Raw genomic sequence first — 18094 nt, 5'->3', positions numbered from 1 at the left:
CAGGTGTGTGACCTGTCCCTTCTCGGGTGTGTGACCCGATCTCTGTTCAGGTGTGTGACCTGTCCCTTCTCGGGTGTGTGACCCGATCTCTGTTCAGGTGTGTGATGTCCCTTGTTCAGGTGTGTGACCCGATCTCTGTTCAGGTGTGTGACCTGTCCCTTCTCGGGTGTGTGACCCGATCTCTGTTCAGGTGTGTGATGTCCCTTGTTCAGGTGTGTGACCCGATCTCTGTTCAGGTGTGTGACCCGATCTCTGTTCAGGTGTGTGACCTGTCCCTTCTCGGGTGTGTGACCCGCTCCCCCCGAGCGCTCCGGGCTCGGTCCCGGCCCGGGTGCCGCGGTCCCTTTAAGCGAGGCCCCGCCCCTGCCCGGCCCGGCCCCGCCCGCTCATCCCCTCCCTCCCCACCGCCCTTCCCGGGCTCCCATTGGCCGGGCCGCGCTGAGGTCCCGCCTCCCGGCGCCGCCAGCCAATGGGAGGAGCGCTGGGCGAGACCGTGGCCAGGTTGGTGCGGGGCCGATGGCGGCGGGTCCGTAAGGGGAGCGCTGGGGGGGGTGGGAAACGGGACGGACGGCCTGGGGGCAGCGGGAACCCTGGGGCGAGCGGGGACGCTGTGGGGAGCGGGACACTCTGAGGGGAGCGGGACACTCTGAGGGGAGCGGGGCAGCCTGAGGGGAGCGGGGACGCTGTGGGGAGCGGGGACGCTGTGGGGAGCGGGACACTCTGAGGGGAGCGGGGCCCCTGGGGGGAGCGGGGACGCTGTGGGGAGCGGGACACTCTGAGGGCAGCGGGAACCCTGTGGGGAGCGGGACAGCCGGAGGGCAGCGGGACACTGAGGGGAGCGGGGCCGCTGGGGTGAGCGGGATCCTGTGAAACGCTGAGGAGAGCGGAGCCCCTGGGGCAACGAGACAGCCGGAGGGGAGCGGGGCACTCTGAGGGGATCCGGACTCTCGAGTGCTGGGGCGCTGGGGTCACCTGCAGCGCTGAGGGCAGCGGGACCCCCGAGGTGCCGCGGGCAGCGGGGCGCCCTGAGCGCTGAAGGCTCTCCCGAAATGCCGAGGGGACCGGGTCCCTTGAGGCGTGGGGGTGCCCCTGAAGTGCTGACGGGGCCAGAGGCGCTCGGGCAGAGCTGGGCAGCCCTGGGGAGCCGTGCGGGCGAGGCCGGGGGCCCACTGCCTGGTCCTGCCTGTTGAACGCCCTCGGCACAGCTGAGCCCAGCCCGCAGCTCTGGGTGCCGTGCCCGGGGCCGAGGAAATGCCATTAAATCCTACTGGTTTCACCTGAAAAATCCCTTAGGGGTAGATGGGGAACGTTAAGGTCACGGATCCATAACAATGTGGGGTTTTCTTACCTATACCTCATCCTGACAACAAATTGTTTGTGGAGCTGAGGATCGAAGGAGAAAAAAAAAAAAACAACCCGAACTTGCAGCTGTAGGCTGAGCAATAATTAAAGTGCTCAGGCAGGTTGTAATCTTTATGCAATAAAATGAAGCCTTGTTATTCGGGTTGAAGTTAAGTGTAGCATGAGCTGTCCTTATTTAAAAAAAAAAAAAAAAAAGTGCTCTTCCAAGAACTTAGAATGTGGATTCGTAAAGTGTAGAGAGGTAAGGACTTAGGAAAAGGAAAACTTTTCTCAGTTTTTAATGTCTGTTAGTAGACCTGATGTATGTTTTGACCGTAATTAAAGACAGTTTACTCAGAGCATTTTTTTGCTTTTTGAATGAATCTATAGAATGTAGCAATTAAAATGTTGAGCAACATAGTTATAAGGTGGTTTGTTCACAGGTAGACCAAAAACAAATTTAGAAAAAAATTACTGATTGTTACAGTTTGAGTACATGGCTTTTCTAATATTGCTGGTAGAATAACACTTCTGAATTTGCCCCTTTGTGTAGTGAGCGTTCACGCCTGCCAGCTTTCTGTGCATTCTGTGAATTTTTCATGCTGAGAGCTAAACACTGCTCTTGAGAAAGCTGAAAGTGTCTGGGTTTTGTTCCAGGTGCTGCTGCTGTGAAAGATGAGGCTGAATGAGAGCCGGACAAGACCCTTCCAGGCTCCTGCCTCTGTGCACACCTTCCCGGGCAGGCAGGTGTTTGTGTTCCCCAATGGCCGCTCCGACTCGGAGGAGTCCTCGGAGGAGGAGCTCAACGTGATGGAACTGCGGCCCAGGGGCAAGGAGCAGGCGCGGGGCAGCGGCCGGGCCCGGCTGGGGGACGTGGTGCTGCTGGAGAGGGAGCTCACGCAGGAGGACAGCCTCAACAAGCTGGCCCTGCAGTACGGCTGCAAGGTGAGGCTGTGCCCGGGGTGAGCCATGCCGGGGCTGCAGCGGCTCCAGAAGCTGGCCTGTGATCTGCTGCTTCTGTGTATTGTGTGAATGGTCACTGTCCAGGTAAAACTGGAGAAAGGTAAAAATAACCCCTGACAAACACAAAAAGGAGTTGTTCAGCCAACAGCCTGGCAAGATGTTGTCAGCCTCACACCCTGCCTGACCTGCTTCCCTGTTTAATTTTGGTGACTAAGTGCAGGTTGTACTAAGTTATTTCAGTGAGGGCAAACATTAGGGAGCCGAGTGTAGAAATTAGGGCCAGGGCTCTGCTCTCAAGGAACATTGGAGTTTTTGAAGCAAATTGAGCAGTACAAAGAAACACCACAGTTATGGGTGAGGTTTTTTGTTTATTTTTTGAAAGGTATGAGCTTACATTTTACAAGGAAGGTCTGAGTCTAACGGGTGCATGTGGAGAGGTGCCAAAGTTCAGTCCCAAAGTCCAGGTGTCCGTGTGTGGGTTTTGGTTGTTTGCTGTCATCCCAAAGCGTGCACAGTTCAGGTGCCTGTGGGCAAGAGGGAGGGCGTGTACACAGTGAGATTTCTGAGCTGGAACAACTACACAGCACGTTTTCTTTGTTCCAAAAAAGAGCAAAACTGCTGGAGAGTTTAATTACCTGTACCGAACATTAGAAGCCTCCTGTTGTTCGGCAGTTGGAGCTGTATTTTTAGAGCCCCCTTTATCTGCAAGCTGGACTGTGATTTCAGAGTTCCACGATGAAACAATTGGCTGGTGACCACAGCAGGGATAATGATACAGCTCTGGCTCCAGTGCTGCCCTGCCAGTGCAGTCTGTCTTGCTTAACCACACAGCAGCTGTGTGGTGCAGCTGAGGCAAGAGGCCTTAGAGGGATTGCAGCAATTCCTCCCCTCCCATGCCCTTAGAAACAAAAACAAAACAGAAAAAGACACCATTGTAGGTACTGCTGACGAGCCCGATGCATGTGGCGAAGCGAGTCTGGTAGGACTTGAATAGGGCTTGATTGGCCCCAGGAGAGCTGAGCTTTGGTTGGGTTTGGAGCTGTGTGCTGCTCTCAGCAGCACCTGAGCAGACTCACAGCAGTTGGGTGAACTCAGAGGAGGGAGATTCTGAACAGTTCTTTGGTTTACGGTGTGAAGACTCCTGCTGTGCCTCTGCACTGTCACTCAGAGGGCCCAGTTCTGTCCCCGCTGAGGCTGCTCCTCTGCTGCCTCACTCCTGGAGCCTTCCAGCCCCTCTGGAGGCTGCTGGGCCTGCCCAGGGGAAAAGCAAGCTGATGGAAGGGACCACATCCTCCCACAGGACAAAAACTGTCCTGCTGCCTCCCTCCCTTCCAGAAACTTCTGACGTGTTCCAGTTAAACTGAACAGGTACAGAAATCCTTATTGTAGGAGATTTGTATGTTTGTCTCTTTAAAGACTGGCATGGCGGTTTTCGTGTGTTTTATTTTATTTGCACAATTAAACAGCTCCTGAAAGGTCACCAGGATAGCAGTGAGAATAGTAACCACAGAGATGTAGGCAAATACGTGTAAAAATCCAGGATGAACTTCTCCTTGAAATCAATGAGAACTTGACATTGGTTTCAGAATCTGCTTGGGGAGGGGATAGTAAGACAGTACAACAAATAACTCTGCGTATGTGCCACAGATAAGTTGGCAGAGATGCAAAGCACTTCAAAATTCTCATTTTTACTCTTGACCATTTATAGTCCTGGCTTGCTTTTGGCATTGTTCTTCAGCTGGGACAAGAGGAGCTCACTGCAGCCAAAAAAATGAGTACAGAAAATAAGCCTAAATGCTTGTGCAGCCCAATCTCTCGCATGCTTCCCATCAGCTTTGTTTGTTGTTTCTGTGTGAGTGCTGCTCCACTTTCTGTTTCTAGAGTCTTAGCACCACACTGCAGTATTTGATTGCAGACACCACGGGGGATATTTACTGTCCCAGTAATTTGTTTTCATTGGAACAAATCCAGAAATTGAAGCAGCACCTCAGTTAGGAGGCTCTGGGTGAGATTGTTATTTCATAACTAAGAAATTTTGCAGGGTTTAGTCCAGAGTTGACACTGGGGCTGGCTGTGAGGAGCTCAAAGCCGTGACTGAGGATTCCTTTTGCCTCAGGGTCCCCAGATCAGATTCTGGATTAAATGTGCCATTTTCAGAGTTCTCAGGCTTTGCAGAGTTAACATGAGATTCAGGCCTCCATCTCCTCTCCTCTCTACCTCTGAGCTTAGGAAGTAAAGTGTTTTTTTTTCTCTTTTAGTTCCCCAGTTTCCTTGGCAGCCTCAAGCGTGTGAGTGTGCAGTGAATGCAGGTTATGCTGTGATTTCTGAAGAGGACAGCACAGTCCCTGTACTGTGTCTCTGTGCTGTGATGGATGAGAAGTGCTTTACCTGTTTGTGTTGCTTTTCTCTTTGCTTTGGCTCTCGCTGTTTTATTTTGTGCCCTCCAGCCTTTTCCTCAAGGTTCTTTCACATCTCCTTGGCTGCAGCAGAGAGCTCCTGGCACACACTAACATCATGTTCCTTTCCTTTGGCAGAGGGTTTAGTGCAACTGAGAAGTTGCTGTGCTTGCTGGGTGGCTGTGAGTGGCCACTGGATTAAGCATCTTCTCTTAGTTAATGTTAAATAAGAGTTGCTGCCTTGCCTTTGTCTTTTGCACTGGCACTGCCCGTCCGTGTCTGATGCTGCACGTGTGGCTGCTTCTCACTGCTCTTCTGCTGCTGGCTGGGGACACAGCTCACAGACAGGAGCCCTACACAGGAACCACGAAAGGTGGTGACAGGAGCACAGAGGTGATTGTCCTTCAGCAGGACATGCTGAGGAGGAATGGGCTGGATGAGCTGCTGTCCTGCAGAAGAGAGGTGTTCCTTGAGCAGGAGATGCTCATGCAGGACATGCTCACCTGCTCTCCAGGCTGTGCCCTTGCTCTCAGAACTGCTGTGCTCCCACAATGGAGCTCTGATCACTCTGAAATAACTTCCTGAGCAGGAGATGCTCACACTGGTGTTGTGCTCTCACCTTAAGCACTCATGTGTAAGGTATGAAAATAGTTTTTAAAAGGATCTGTTCGTTAAAAAGATTCTTCTTGCCTCAACTGAGAGAAGGGCAAAGAAAGCAAAGAGAAGGAAAAGCAGTACGGAGCAAAATACAGCAGGTACAAGAGGTGGAGGTTGTAGGCTGCTTTAACAGGGGATTGCCTCTGTCCTGCAGGAACTGGAGCACCTTTGGAACTGCTGGGGAATCTCTCAGAACATCAAACCTCTTGCATTCAGGGCCTGCTTTTATTCCCTGAGAGCTCCTTGCACACTGGTTTTGTAGCTGCTTCCTGCCTCACTCCTGGGCTGTCCTGCCCTCACTGTTTGTGTCCTTTCTGGATTCCTTAGGTTGCGGATATCAAACGCGTCAATAACTTCATCCGGGAGCAGGACCTGTACGCGCTCAAGTCCATCAAGATCCCGGTGCGGCCGCACGGGCTGCTCACGGAGAGCGCCGGGGCGCTGCGGCCGCCCGCGGCGGGGCCCGCCCAGCCCGGCCTGACGCGCGTGGAGCCGCCGGAGCCCGACCCCGGCGCGGGCGGCTCCGCCGGCGGCCAGCGGCTCCGTGAGTACTTCAGGGGCATCGACCAGAGCATCCAGGACGCCGTGCAGGTGGAGGTGCAGCTGAATGCGGAGTACGGCGGGGAGGCGCTGAAGAGGCCCCTGCCCGAGGCAGGGAAGCGGGACGCTGGGAACGGTGCGGACTGCGGAATCCAGTGGTGGAACGCCGTGTTCATTATGCTCCTGATAGGAATCGTCCTGCCGGTGTTCTATATCATCTATTTTAAAACACAAGCCCTGGTGGCCCACACCTCTAACATGACAAACTCAAATGCTTCAACAGCTGGATAGGAAGGGAAATTACCACCAGGCTCAGTCGTAGGAAAAAAAAACCCTAAGGTGAAAGGGCAGCCCATTTCAACCTCTCCAGCAGTATTGATGGCCCTTACGCTCGTGACTGACTCAAGTGCACCCAAGGGGATACAACTATACAGAGGATTTTTATTTTTATAAGTAGCTGATGATGTAATCCTGAATTTGACTGAAAATGAGGTGATGTGATTTTGATGGAAAGACAAGGATGCTTTGTTGCTTACGGAGATCATCACCCAGGTGGCCTTAGAGTTGGGAACTCTGTTGAGGGAAAGTATTTTGTAGCAATTTACTCATTATGGTTGCTTCAGGTATTTCTTAATGCCGTGTCTAGAAGCAAATTGCTGCTGAGCTAGAGAGTGCAGTATTAATGTGGTTGGAAAGTTAGGGGTTGTTTGCATTTTAAGGAAACTTTTTGCTGGAATAGAAGCAGGGGGTGCTTCTTTTCAGGGGTGTCATTTTTGTCTCTTGCAGGCCATGGTAGTTTTGGCCTCTTTGACCCAAATGATGCCTTCTGGGGCTCTAAGCTGGGTGTGCCAGGGCACAGTGACGCTGCCAGCACCCCACCTTGTCACCCCCCTGAGCAAACCTTTGAGCTGTGTTCAGTTCGGATGCATCAGGCCCACCCCGGGAAGGGTAAGCCCAGACCTCTTCACCTCAGTGAAATCCTTCAGAGATGGCTCCTGAGGTCAGAGATCTCAGTGCACATCCGTGCTGTCCCAGGGTGCTGCTCAGCCCTGCAGGGCCCCAGGTGGGCAGGGGGTGTTGGATGAGGACAGCAGAGCACGAAAGAGGAGTCACAGGCACTTCTCAAGGACTCATTTGCTGGCAGGAGGTCTAGTCAGTATTATTTGCTAAAAAATACTAATACTAGTCTATAGTGGTGCTTCTCAGACACCCAGGCTCAGTCATGGAATTACTTCCTCATGTGCAGCCTGAGTGGGAGTGCTGAGCTGGGTGCAGGTTGCAAGGTCCAGGACAGAAGTCCAAGAAGAAAGAAGGGTGAAGCCTTTCCAGGAGAGGACTCTGAAGCTACTGATTGTGGCAGGTTTCTGTGAACTGGCCACATGCACTGAAAAGCTTTGCAGGCCAGTGGAGGTGTCAGTGAGCCCCAGGGCTGCGTTCCTCAGGGCCGCTCAGCAAACACTACCTGCAGCAAGGGAGCAGCAAGGGAGGCCTCGGGAGCTTTGCTAAAGAGAAGAACTTGCCTCAGAAATTTGATTCAGCAAATTCTGGGCCTGTGGGCAGAGGTGAAGGCTTTTCTGGAACCAACCACTAAATGTGTGGGCAGGTGCTGTTGGTGCTGCACTGAGGGCAGCGCTGGTGGGCAGGTGCAGGAAGCTGCTGTTCGTTGTCCCCACCTGGGCCCAGCCCCATTTGCAGCTTCCGAGCTGCCAGCAGCACCTCGGGGCTTTTCCAGCTTCCCCAGGCAGCCCGAGGCTGGCTGGGGCAGAGCAGGGGCTGTGGCACAAGCACCTGCTGCTGTGCAGCTGTGGCCTCAGCCTGGCAGTGTCTGCCTGGACAGGGAGGACTGAAGTGTCTCCAGCAAGGTGAGGACCCCACCCCACACAGGCACAACCATGTGCTGCTACAATGAGAACCTGTGCTCCCTGCAGCTCTCAAAAGTGGGAATCTAATTTTATAAATGAACACTCCAAAGTATCTTATACTGAACAAAAATTTGTATTTTTCTTCTGTGAAGATCTGTATCTCTTTGTTCTGGGGAGGGGGTGGTTCTTACATTTTTAAATAAAGCCACGTGAAATAAAAGCACAAGGGGCACAGCTTGTGCTTTATTTGCTATCACACAGCTGAGCACCTGCCCTAGGAAGAGGGGCCCCTTGCAGCCTCACCTCAGCCCCTGCAGTGAGCGGGAGTGGGAGCAGCAGGAGGAGCAGGAGAGGCAGGACTGGCCTTGGGCTCTCCACTCTCAATGGACCCTGGCCATCTGCCCATTTCTCCATGTTTTATAGAAAGGTTCTTCGTGGGCATCAGTCCATGGGTGCAGTGGCAAGTGCGTGTGTCTGAATGAAAATCCTCATGGGTGCAGTTAAAAACCAGCAGCTCACACCTGGACTGACACCCCGAGGGGGCAAGGACGCGCCGGACGGGACCAGTGCTCTGCAAACACGAGAGAGGCCGGAGTACACAGTAAAAGCCAGTATCTTTACTTTAGTGAATGCAGGATACAAATATTTTACAACAACCTCTAGCATTTTCTTAACCATTTGATAAAAAGTTCACTAGAATATTTATTGTATATTGAAGAAAAAACAACACATTCAGGGAAAAAAATTGAGATTAACTTATTTTTTTTCTTAAAAGATTCGTCTCAAGGATGGCAACAAAGTCCAGCTTGTGCCGCCAAACGGCTTATCAGCATTAAACCGTGAACAGCTTCTTGTGAACTGTTGACTACAAACATTTACCAAATACATAAATCTCTTTTAAAAAAGCCATTTTAAATATAGCAAAGCAGTGTTCTCTTGCACAGCAAAGTGAAGAAAGGTTCTACTAAGATTTAAATGTTTACATTGGTTAAGTCTTTCTTTCACATTCGGATTTAACTTCTGCCCAGGATCAATTGTTAGGAGTTGTTTTGTTCCTTATTTACTATGTATTTCTTGTGCGCACAGTAACTCGCAAGTTTCTGATGCATTAGTGTCCTTGGAGGGAAGGCAAGGCTAAAGCAGTTCTCTCTGACGAGTCCCTGACAACGTGGCGTTCTCAAAACTATCGTGAGAGCTCGAGGATGGAGGTGATTTGTCACAACAGAGATAAAAATCTTAAATCATTCAGACCTGACTGGGTTCAGCCCAGGAGTGGATCCACTTGCACTTCAGTCAGCAGAGATAATTTTAAAAAGTTTTTTTTTAACCTGTTGAAATATCTGTGCTATGTCATCTCTTTTTTTTTATATAAAACATTTTTACAATTTCTAAAAAAGTATGTTTCAAAGTGAGTTACTTGTTATTAAAAACCAGGATTCCCATGTCCTCGGTGGCAGGAGGGGCTCCCCGAGACCGGAGGGCCGTGGAAGGACGTTTCTGCCGGGGCTGGGGCAGCACAGGGCCACTCCCTTGCCCAGCTCTTTAGAACTGATTATTTTTATTTTTATTTTTAATTCATTGGTGCAATTTCAATACAAACTCTAACCCTTGTGTAGCTTTGTCTTTAAGAAAACAGTAGTTAAGTACTGTTTAAAAACCTGCATAGAAATAAAGACTATTGAGATACAGTCAGCAAAGCCATCTGATAAGGCACACAAGAAAATAGACAGTAAATGTGAATGCAGAACTCCCACTCGGATGTACAGCAAAGTTCATACAGGTGCATAAATCATGGAACTCACATCACTGGTCAGAGCAGCAAAAGGTTCCAGGGAGCAGCAAGTGAATTCGGTCACTGGGGACACCATGGTCATGGGAACGTGTCCCTTCTGCCTCCAGCCTCTGCCAGCCGGGATGAACCCAGGACGGGGAGGCGGCTCCAAGGGAAGGGCCGGAGGGCGCTGGAGCCCCGCGGGTTTGAACGCTGCCAGGACGCCGAGACAGGGCTGGAGGCCACAGGTACCACAGGGACACCGCCCTTCTCACCCGCCCTTAGAGCATCAAGGGATTTTTAACTGCAAAAAAAAATGGAAAGCCCAAGCAAAAAACGCAATAAATATCAGGGCTAACTCTGAAGAGTTTGGGCAATCCCACAGCTCTGCAGCTTCCACCCAGAACCAGCACTGCCAGCCTGGAGGTGACCGGGAGCACGGTGGGATCACGGCCCCGCATCCAACACCGAAGCTGCTCCCAGCCCAGTCTCGCGGCACAAGGGGGCTCTGCATTCCTCCCTCTCTTTCCTGGAAGCTGCAAATTTTTCCCAAACCACTTGCCAACTCACAAAACCTTTTGTGCTCCTCTGATATGTGTCATTTCCCTATCATGAGAAATTAGGTCAAGTTTTTCCACTGGTTTTTTTTCCTCCTTGGAAGAGGCAGCTTTAAAATGATGCCTTAAAATGTGTTGTAACAGATTTTTTTATATTTATGCAGGATGAACTTAACACCGGATTTTTTTTTTGCCACTTTGCTATTTATATACATATATATAAAATGTATAATGAAGCTTAACCATACAGCACAGAGATTACAATTGAACGGCACACATTCACCACCAGTGAGGGGGCCAACCCCTTTATACACCCTCTGAAAAATCTGGATAATAATATTAATAATAATTAAAATCCAAAGAAAGTACAGTATATTTAACAAAATAGTAAATATTAAACAGTGAATACTCTACTTAATAAGGACCTCGCCTTGTTTCAAGTTGGCGTCAATCCACAAAAATATACTTTTTAATCTGGTGACCGTACAATACATAGGTACTTACACCAAAGGTGATAATATATTTAGGATGCTATATACACAAAGAGTTTGGCTCAAATTTAAATTTACATATAAGTGTTCATGGCTTATTTTTCCCCCAAGGTTCCGCCTGCAAGTTTTTCCTTTTCATCTTTGAAAGCAAAAACTAGAAAGTCAAAATAAGATAAAACTATACTCTACAAAAAAGCTACAACATACAGCTTTGGCTTATATAAATAATTCATAGCAGAATGTGTTCAAAAGTACTGTATATAACTTTATATATAGTCTTCAATTCATTAGGGTATTGTTTTCTTTAATATAAAATATACATGAGCTAAAATCCGTTTCTATATTTTTCAAAGGTATGAACGTAAAAACAAATTTGTCAAACATATTCCAATTATAACTTAATATATTAATTTTATTTTGTTAATGTTCTATTTTCTAGGCTAATATTTTCTGAATATTTCATGCGAGTTCTCTATGCTCTCTTTCACTCATTAAAAAAATCACTTCTTTGACCCAATACACTTTTTTTTTTTTTTTTTGCACGTGCAAAACAGGGTTTTTGTTTTTATTTTTTTTATTTCTTATAGCATCAGCCCTTCTCCATGCACCCTCTGCAATAGAGACCCATGCCAGGTTGGGTAATAGAAAGGTCAGTTTATGTACAGTATTGCTTTCTTCTTCCTGCTTTTCTACTGCTCTGCTGCTACAAAGCAATTATTTCTTAACTACGAGTAACCATAGAGCTGACTACACACGGGGACGGTACTACAGGCGAGCCCTCGCTCGGGTGGGTGTGGAGGAGGAGGAGACACTGCGGGGACGCCGCTGCGCGGGGCCGGGCTGGGGTCACACACGAGTCCAGGTAAGTGCCAGACTAGAGATCAAACCTACGGGATTGTTCTGTTACTTTTACCAAGGGACATCTGCAGCTATACAAGAGTTTGTCGTAAGTGCCTGATGATTGGTGTATGCTACACACACTAGCACATATATATGCATGTGAAGATATATATATGCACGTATGTATATACATATAAATATACTTATTCACGTCCTTATTTATAAATTTAGATATGTCAGGACAGTTCATTTTGAGAACACAAAGCTGAGAGGGCGACACGGCGGGTTTATGTCACCCACGTGTCCATCCTCATCCGTTTTACCGAGGGGCTCTCGCGATCCTCGGCGTTGGGCGGCCGCCCCAGCACCACGGGCGAGTGGAAGTCGCTGCGCGGGTCCTCGCGGTCGCTGCCGTCGTAGGAGCTGCTGGAGCTGCTCAGGCTGTCGACCGGGGAGCGCCCCAGCTCCTGGCGCGACGGCGGCGGCGGCGGCTGCGGCGGCTGCGGCTGCTGCGGCGGGAACCCCGAGGGGGTGACGCGGTCCCGGGGAGGGGAGATGGGTTCGGATTTGATGTTGATGTTTTGGTTGGTGTTAATGGAGAGATTTGAACCCTGAGATAGCTGGCTGCCAGTGCTGGGGAAAGAAAACCGAAAGGCGCCAATAAGAAAGTGCAGAAAGTGAAAACTAAGTGACAATTCACGTGTCTGGCGTGGCGAGGCCTTGGGGCTCAGCACAGAAATAAATGCAGTTCACTGGGAAGAGCAAAGGTGAAAAAAGCATTAATTAAAGGTCTGAGCTGCATTTACATAAGTTCAGAACAAACAAGTATTTTCCATTGCCAAACATTTCAGTCACCGCACAGGTGCCCCCTTGGTGAGAAGCTGAGCCTGCAGGGACACAGCTCATTGGCTGGAGGTGACTGAAGGGACAAAGAGCCCAACACACAAACGTTTTCCAGCACAGACAAGAGGTTAAAATGTGCTGAGCGTTTCCTTGGTGCAGCTGCTCCAGCCCCCCCCGCGCTGCCCTGGGTACTTACACAAGAGAGCTGAGGGCCGCGGGACCGAGGTGGTGCTGCTGCCAGGCAGACACCTGCCCCAGGGACAGCATTCCTGGGGAGTTAAATCCCTGCAGGGCAGACAGGTCTGCGCTAGTCAAGGAGTAATCTAAGAGGGAAAAACAAATAACAAAGTAATGTATAGGGGGATTGATATATATAACATACATACATAAACAAATACAAAGGCTTTGTGCCCAAAACAAATAAAGGCAGCTGCTCCAAAGGAATCCAAACACGAAAACTCTGAAGTCTGGGAGCAATCCTGCCAAGCTCACAGGGAGCTCCACAGTACAGAGGCCTCCAAATGAAATTTGGTTTTTGTTTTTTTTTGTTTTTTTTTTGCAATCTGCTTTCAGAGTCTCCATGTTGCTGTCTGGAAGCCTATTCCAAACTCACAGGTACAACACATTAATGCAGTGTATATACAGAGGTGTGCACCTTACAGTAAGACTTAGCATTTTTGAAGACATTTCAAAACTAAATGAAAAGGGAAGAATCCATGTGAGTCACTAGGCAGGATCTTGCCCTGAATTCACTGCAGACACTGGTCTGTGGTTCAGTCCCAGGTGGGAGGTGGCAGCTCCTCAGACAAGACACAGGTACCCTGGGGGGCTCAGGTGCCACAGAGCTCCTGGTCCTACAACCTCCACCCAAACCCAAGCCCTGAACAGCACTGGCTGCCCAGGCAGGCACAGGGACTCCTCAGTGCAATCCTGCTGTAGCACATCACATCCTCCCCCCCTCACAATAGCACTCCTCAGGGTATGATCAAACTGTCATCTCTAGATCACAGGAACAGAAGAAACCTCTTTGTGTGGAGCAAGAAAACACCATTCTTTAGAAATTCAACTTAAATGGAGCCCAGAGGGCTCAAATCTATTCCAACCCCAGCCAGCCGGTGGCTCTGGCTGCTGCAGGGCTCCCTCACTCCTCACTTCACTCACAGAACCGAAGTTGTTTACACTTGATCATTATCACTCACGTTTTATTTCAGGTTTGAAAACAAAGTTAAACTCTTCTCTGCTTTTAATTATTTTCTAATGAATCTTAAAATAATTTTTAGTCTCTTGAGAATGGGACAAAATGTGAGCAGCCAAACTCAGGCTGTACTGCCACCAGAGGAACCAAACATTCCATTAAGCTGGGTTAGGCTTTGATTTGTGTTTGGGGGGTTTGGGGTTTTTTTACAGTATTGTCCTAAAATGCCACCACCATTACAATCTCTCTCTCTCTCCTGAGATGAGCCTTCTTGAAAAATCTCCCCCTCCCATGCTCTGACCTGTCTGCAGTGGATAAATTCTAGATCTCCCTAAAACAGCTCATCCTGGGAGGAGAATCCAGGGCCAGCAGGGCCCCGTGCTGCCAGTGAGCCACAGACATCCCTGCAAGAACCTTCCTGAAGGCCTCAGAAGTCCCAGCTGCTCCCAGCAGGTGAAGCTCCTTGGGCTGCCTTTTTATTTCTTCTCAGTTGTCACTTCTACTGAAACTCTGAAAACCCTCACATGGATTTCTGCACAGCTTCAGAAAGGTTTGTCCCAAGATGATTGACCCAAAAAGCCCCTTCTGTAAGACTAAAACTGGATTTAAAATATAAAGAAAAAATAACAACTGCGCAGCCCCTGCAGTGACCCAGACATGCACTGAGCCTTCAAGGCAGCCAGAAGCCAAAGCTTCCAACACCTGCCCAGTGCAGCCCAGGCACACCCTGGAGATGGATGTGCTGGGCTGATGGGATTTGTCAAAGCAGACCTGAAGGAAACACTGACAGGAATTCAGCTCCCATGTAATTTTTTTCCACTGCAATTACAGCTTTTATGACCATGGACAATTAACTTCTGACACTTCAGACAGAACGTGTCTGGTGACAGGGCTTTGAGGAGGTATTTTTCCAACGAGCACATATGTCACTAGACAATTAGCTGCATTATTAATTCCCTAAATAATCACATATCTGCTGGTAGTGGCAGGAGGACACTCCTGCTGCAGGAGTGACCTGATGTGAGATGTACACACAAGAGCACCTTCTGCACCACAGAAACCACCACTGCTGTGACCCCCACAAGCAGCACTGGCCAGTTTGTACCTCTGCAAAACAACTGACCTGAAGCCAGGAATTTATTTATGGCTTGGTGTGCTCTGCTCAGGTGTCAATTACTAATTAACTGATTGCAGGGGGTTGGAATATATTTTTTAAATGCCTGGACGGTTTTAGAGACAGTAACTCAGTCAGTTCTGGCCCTTCCTCCAACAGTCTACAGAATACCAAACAGATTATATAAAATAGGGTATTTGTGGAAAACTGGTATCCAGCATTTTAATTAAGGATCCAAGAGCTGAAGCTATCCCTCCCAGTCCTGAAAAAAACAACCTTATCAATCCAGAAAAACAATTAAGGTATTTAAATTTTATCTTAGTCCTTGAACTGCAAAACTGAAATTGTGCTGTAAGTGGTGACTACCCTGAGAATCCCCAGGCAACAATTTAGTTTCAACATCAAATTTCTTCCTGCAAATCCCCTGAAAGGTTCAATCTAATAGAAACGATTCTAAAGTGTGTGAAAACCACTAAAGGCTAAACCTTTGCACAAATTATTTGTATTATCAAAGGAAATGGGCTGGAGTTGAAAATCACACCCCAGCACTTGTCCATTACGTAGAACATCAGTTCCCATTGCTTCTGCTGCTTCCTGAGATTCCAGCCCCTCTCAGCTTTTGCTGTTTCAGCCAGCAGCTCACAGGTTGTTCTGAGTGAGGGATGCAGCCAGCTGCTCCCTGAAACTGCATCCTGGACAGGATTGTGTCAGGTGAGGCTCCTCTGAGCAGGGACCAGAAGGGTTTGCTCTGAGCAGCCACTGAACACGAGAGCTGAACCACCTCCGGGGCAAGAGTCAAACCAAGGCCTGCACATCCAGCTACTCACACTTAACTGATCCCCCAAAGCAAGCCCCTGCTCTGCCCAGGGCACTGCTCCTGCAGCCCAACTTCTGCACCCCTCAGGACAGCTGTGTCTGCACTGACTCCAACAGCTGGGCTGGAGCTGCTGTAGGGCAAATGCAGCCCCTGGCTGAGGGGCGTGGGGAGTGCAGGGTCCCAGCACAGCCCCTGCCTGGTGGGTGACAATGGGTGACAATCTAGCTCCCTGCACCTTACACAAAGATACAAGAGGATGTGAGGTGCTTGGCTGGCTAAACTAAAAGCTGCAGTGAAGACTTTCAAAGCTAAGAGTGGAGAAACTGTACAAAATGCCATCTTTTGGGGGGTGGAATTCCACCAATGCCCTGGTGGAAGTCAGACAACCCTTTCAGTGAAGAAATTTTCCCCAATTTCCAACGTAAACCTCCCCTTGTGCAACTCGAGGCTCCCGTTGCCTCATGTTCCATCACTTATTATTGACTTTCATGAACTACTTTCCCAACCAGCAAACTACTCATCACTTTTACATTACCAAATGCCTCGCATCACACCCAGCTTGGATAAAAAGTAGTTTTAAGGTCTTTCAGACAATAAAAGCATCTGAAGAACAGAAGTACTGAAGGATCAGCAATTGCCTAAACATGAGGCACTCCAGTTCCCGGCAGGATTGCTACAGGCTCCGTTTTGGTGAGTAAGAGCCTTCACTTGAACTGGAGAGGAAACTGAAGTCAGGTGTGAGAGAAATGTGAATTTCCTGAGCTCCTGAGTGCAGTGGGTGCAGTCCCAGCCCTGACCCCAGCAGGGCTTACCAGTGTTGTAGGCAGTGGGCATGGCCGAGTACACGAGTCCCTGCGGGGGCAGGCTCGGAGTCGTCACCGACACCACCGGGGTGGCCAGGGGCTGCGTGGACTGAGAGCTGCTTATCCTTTGGGTGTTCTGCAAGGGATGGAAACAACAATCCTTGTGAGAACAGGGAGAACAACAGAAATGCAGAGCCAGTGTATCAGAGCATCGCATTGCAGCGTGCTGCTCTGCTGTATCTTTGAGTTAGGAACACATCCTTTTTGTCAGGATTGGTTTGCTTAAAAAGCTAAAATATTTCAAGACAACCAAAACGATCTTGGCAAACTGAAATGAAAAATTAATTGAAGACTCACTGGGTCACTTCGCAAGCATGCAGATTTCAACAGTGTTAGCGTTGTAGGACACACGAAAATAAAAGCAATTTCTTAGGGATACACACAACAATTCTCAGAAGATCTTAAGTGATTTAAGAGCTTTGAGTCTTATTTTTAAAGAGGTTTTAGTGCAGATGGTGAAGTGCAGTTCCACCAGAAGAGATTCTCCCACTTCACAGTTGTTTATCCAATTTTCCAAATTTCAGCTGCCAGTTTTGACACTGTGCTGACTACACCTGTCCTGAAAGGAACACAGAGATCTTCTAAATTTGTGTTGATAAGACTTCAGTGATAAAATAATCTTGCTGTTCCCATGGTTCCTGAGAAACTGAGAGAGTACTCGTTATAATGCAGATATGTTTCCAAGCAAATGACACTGGAGTTCACAAAGAGCAATGGTGCTTTTCTGACACGGAAAACAGCTAAACTAGATTGTTTCAGATAATTTAACTGTGGGCACAATTTGGCTTTTTAATAACAGTCTTTTTTTCCTGTATACTAGAATGAACATCTGCAGCAAACATATCACTTAAAATAAGCTCTAACCAAATTTGCTGGTTAGAAAATTAATTAAACACCGTGGTGAACAGCACCAGACAGCAAAGCTGCTGCCACAGAATGTTCTGCTGTCCATGGTGGCAACTGCAAATCTTCCTGAAAAATACGAGGTTCAACACCATTTGGCCATGACAAATACCGTCAAGAACAGAAAATGCTAGGGTTTTATTTTTCAAGAATAGATATTTACTTTTACCTGCAGAATTTTAGAAATAGCAGCAGGTTCTACACCCTGTATTTCTACAAGGAGCTGGGTTTCAATCTACTGGAAATTTAAAGCAAACTTCTCTCTATCTCTGAAAAAATATTTGCTACAAAAGGAGCAGTTTCTCATCTCTTTGGTAGGGATCCATTTCGTAACTTCACAAGACTGAAGTTACTACTCCTTTCCCTTATTTCAGACACAGGTATTTCAGGATCTGCAGCACTTAATTTTTTTTCCCACTCTAATCTTGAGAGCAGCATTAAAAATGCATCATTCCCTTAAAAATATCAGAATGAGCAGGTACAGAAATGGGGCTGTGTTCAATTTTAAGCTTAAATTTATGAAGATGAATTGAGGGTTATCAATCTTGTATCTTTCCCATTTAAAGAAAGAATTATATATCACAGCTCCCATATTAAAATTAGCCACGGCTGTCACTAGCTGCGAGCTTCTGATCTCTCTTGTGTCTGGCTGCTCTTGAATTCCCACCTTTGAGCCTCCCAAGGATTTGGGGGCTCTTTGGCATCTGTTGCCAAACACACACATTGGCAGATGTGCCCACTCTGCTTCACAGCTCCCAGGTTTCAAAGCTCCCAGAGCAAGTCCCTCTGATTTCCTGTAATTGATCCCTTTAAATCACTTACGTACTTCTGAAAATCTCCCCTAGACCAAGTTTATCTGGCATAAAGAGATGTTATTAGAGCAGATTTTTGTGCCTGTCAGGAATTGACCTTTCTCCAAAGCTTTCTTGGATGGCTGCCTA

At 48.4% G+C, this 18094-nt stretch overlaps 2 protein-coding genes across 6 annotated transcripts in view; one reads left to right on the top strand and one right to left on the bottom strand.

Annotated features, from left to right (window-relative positions):
- The first annotated feature begins 500 nt into the window (after window positions 1-500).
- On the top strand, window positions 501-6450 carry LYSMD4 (LysM domain containing 4). The gene is made up of 3 exons (XM_021552598.3): window positions 501-526; window positions 1999-2286; window positions 5685-6450. Exons 2-3 carry the CDS (start codon window positions 2017-2019, stop codon window positions 6186-6188), a joined length of 774 nt encoding a protein of 257 aa, XP_021408273.2. The 5' UTR covers window positions 501-526; window positions 1999-2016; the 3' UTR covers window positions 6189-6450.
- A 1904-nt stretch (window positions 6451-8354) lies between these two features.
- MEF2A (myocyte enhancer factor 2A) overlaps window positions 8355-18094 on the bottom strand; it is an 82524-nt gene continuing 72784 nt past the window's right edge. For all 5 annotated transcript variants that reach the window (XM_077785929.1, XM_021552597.3, XM_021552596.3 and 2 more), the window contains 3 exons: window positions 16200-16326; window positions 12458-12584; window positions 8355-12051 (listed from right to left, as the gene is read on the bottom strand). In XM_077785929.1, coding sequence (XP_077642055.1) covers window positions 11706-12051; window positions 12458-12584; window positions 16200-16326 — 600 coding nt within the window. In that variant the 3' untranslated portion in view covers window positions 8355-11705. The remainder of the gene's footprint in view (window positions 12052-12457; window positions 12585-16199; window positions 16327-18094) is intronic.

Source organism: Lonchura striata, chromosome 11 (assembly GCF_046129695.1).
Source record: "Lonchura striata isolate bLonStr1 chromosome 11, bLonStr1.mat, whole genome shotgun sequence".
Taxonomy (NCBI): Eukaryota; Metazoa; Chordata; class Aves; order Passeriformes; family Estrildidae; genus Lonchura; species Lonchura striata.
Note: the sequence above shows the minus strand (reverse complement) of the source record. Positions and strands in the feature narration are given on the sequence as shown.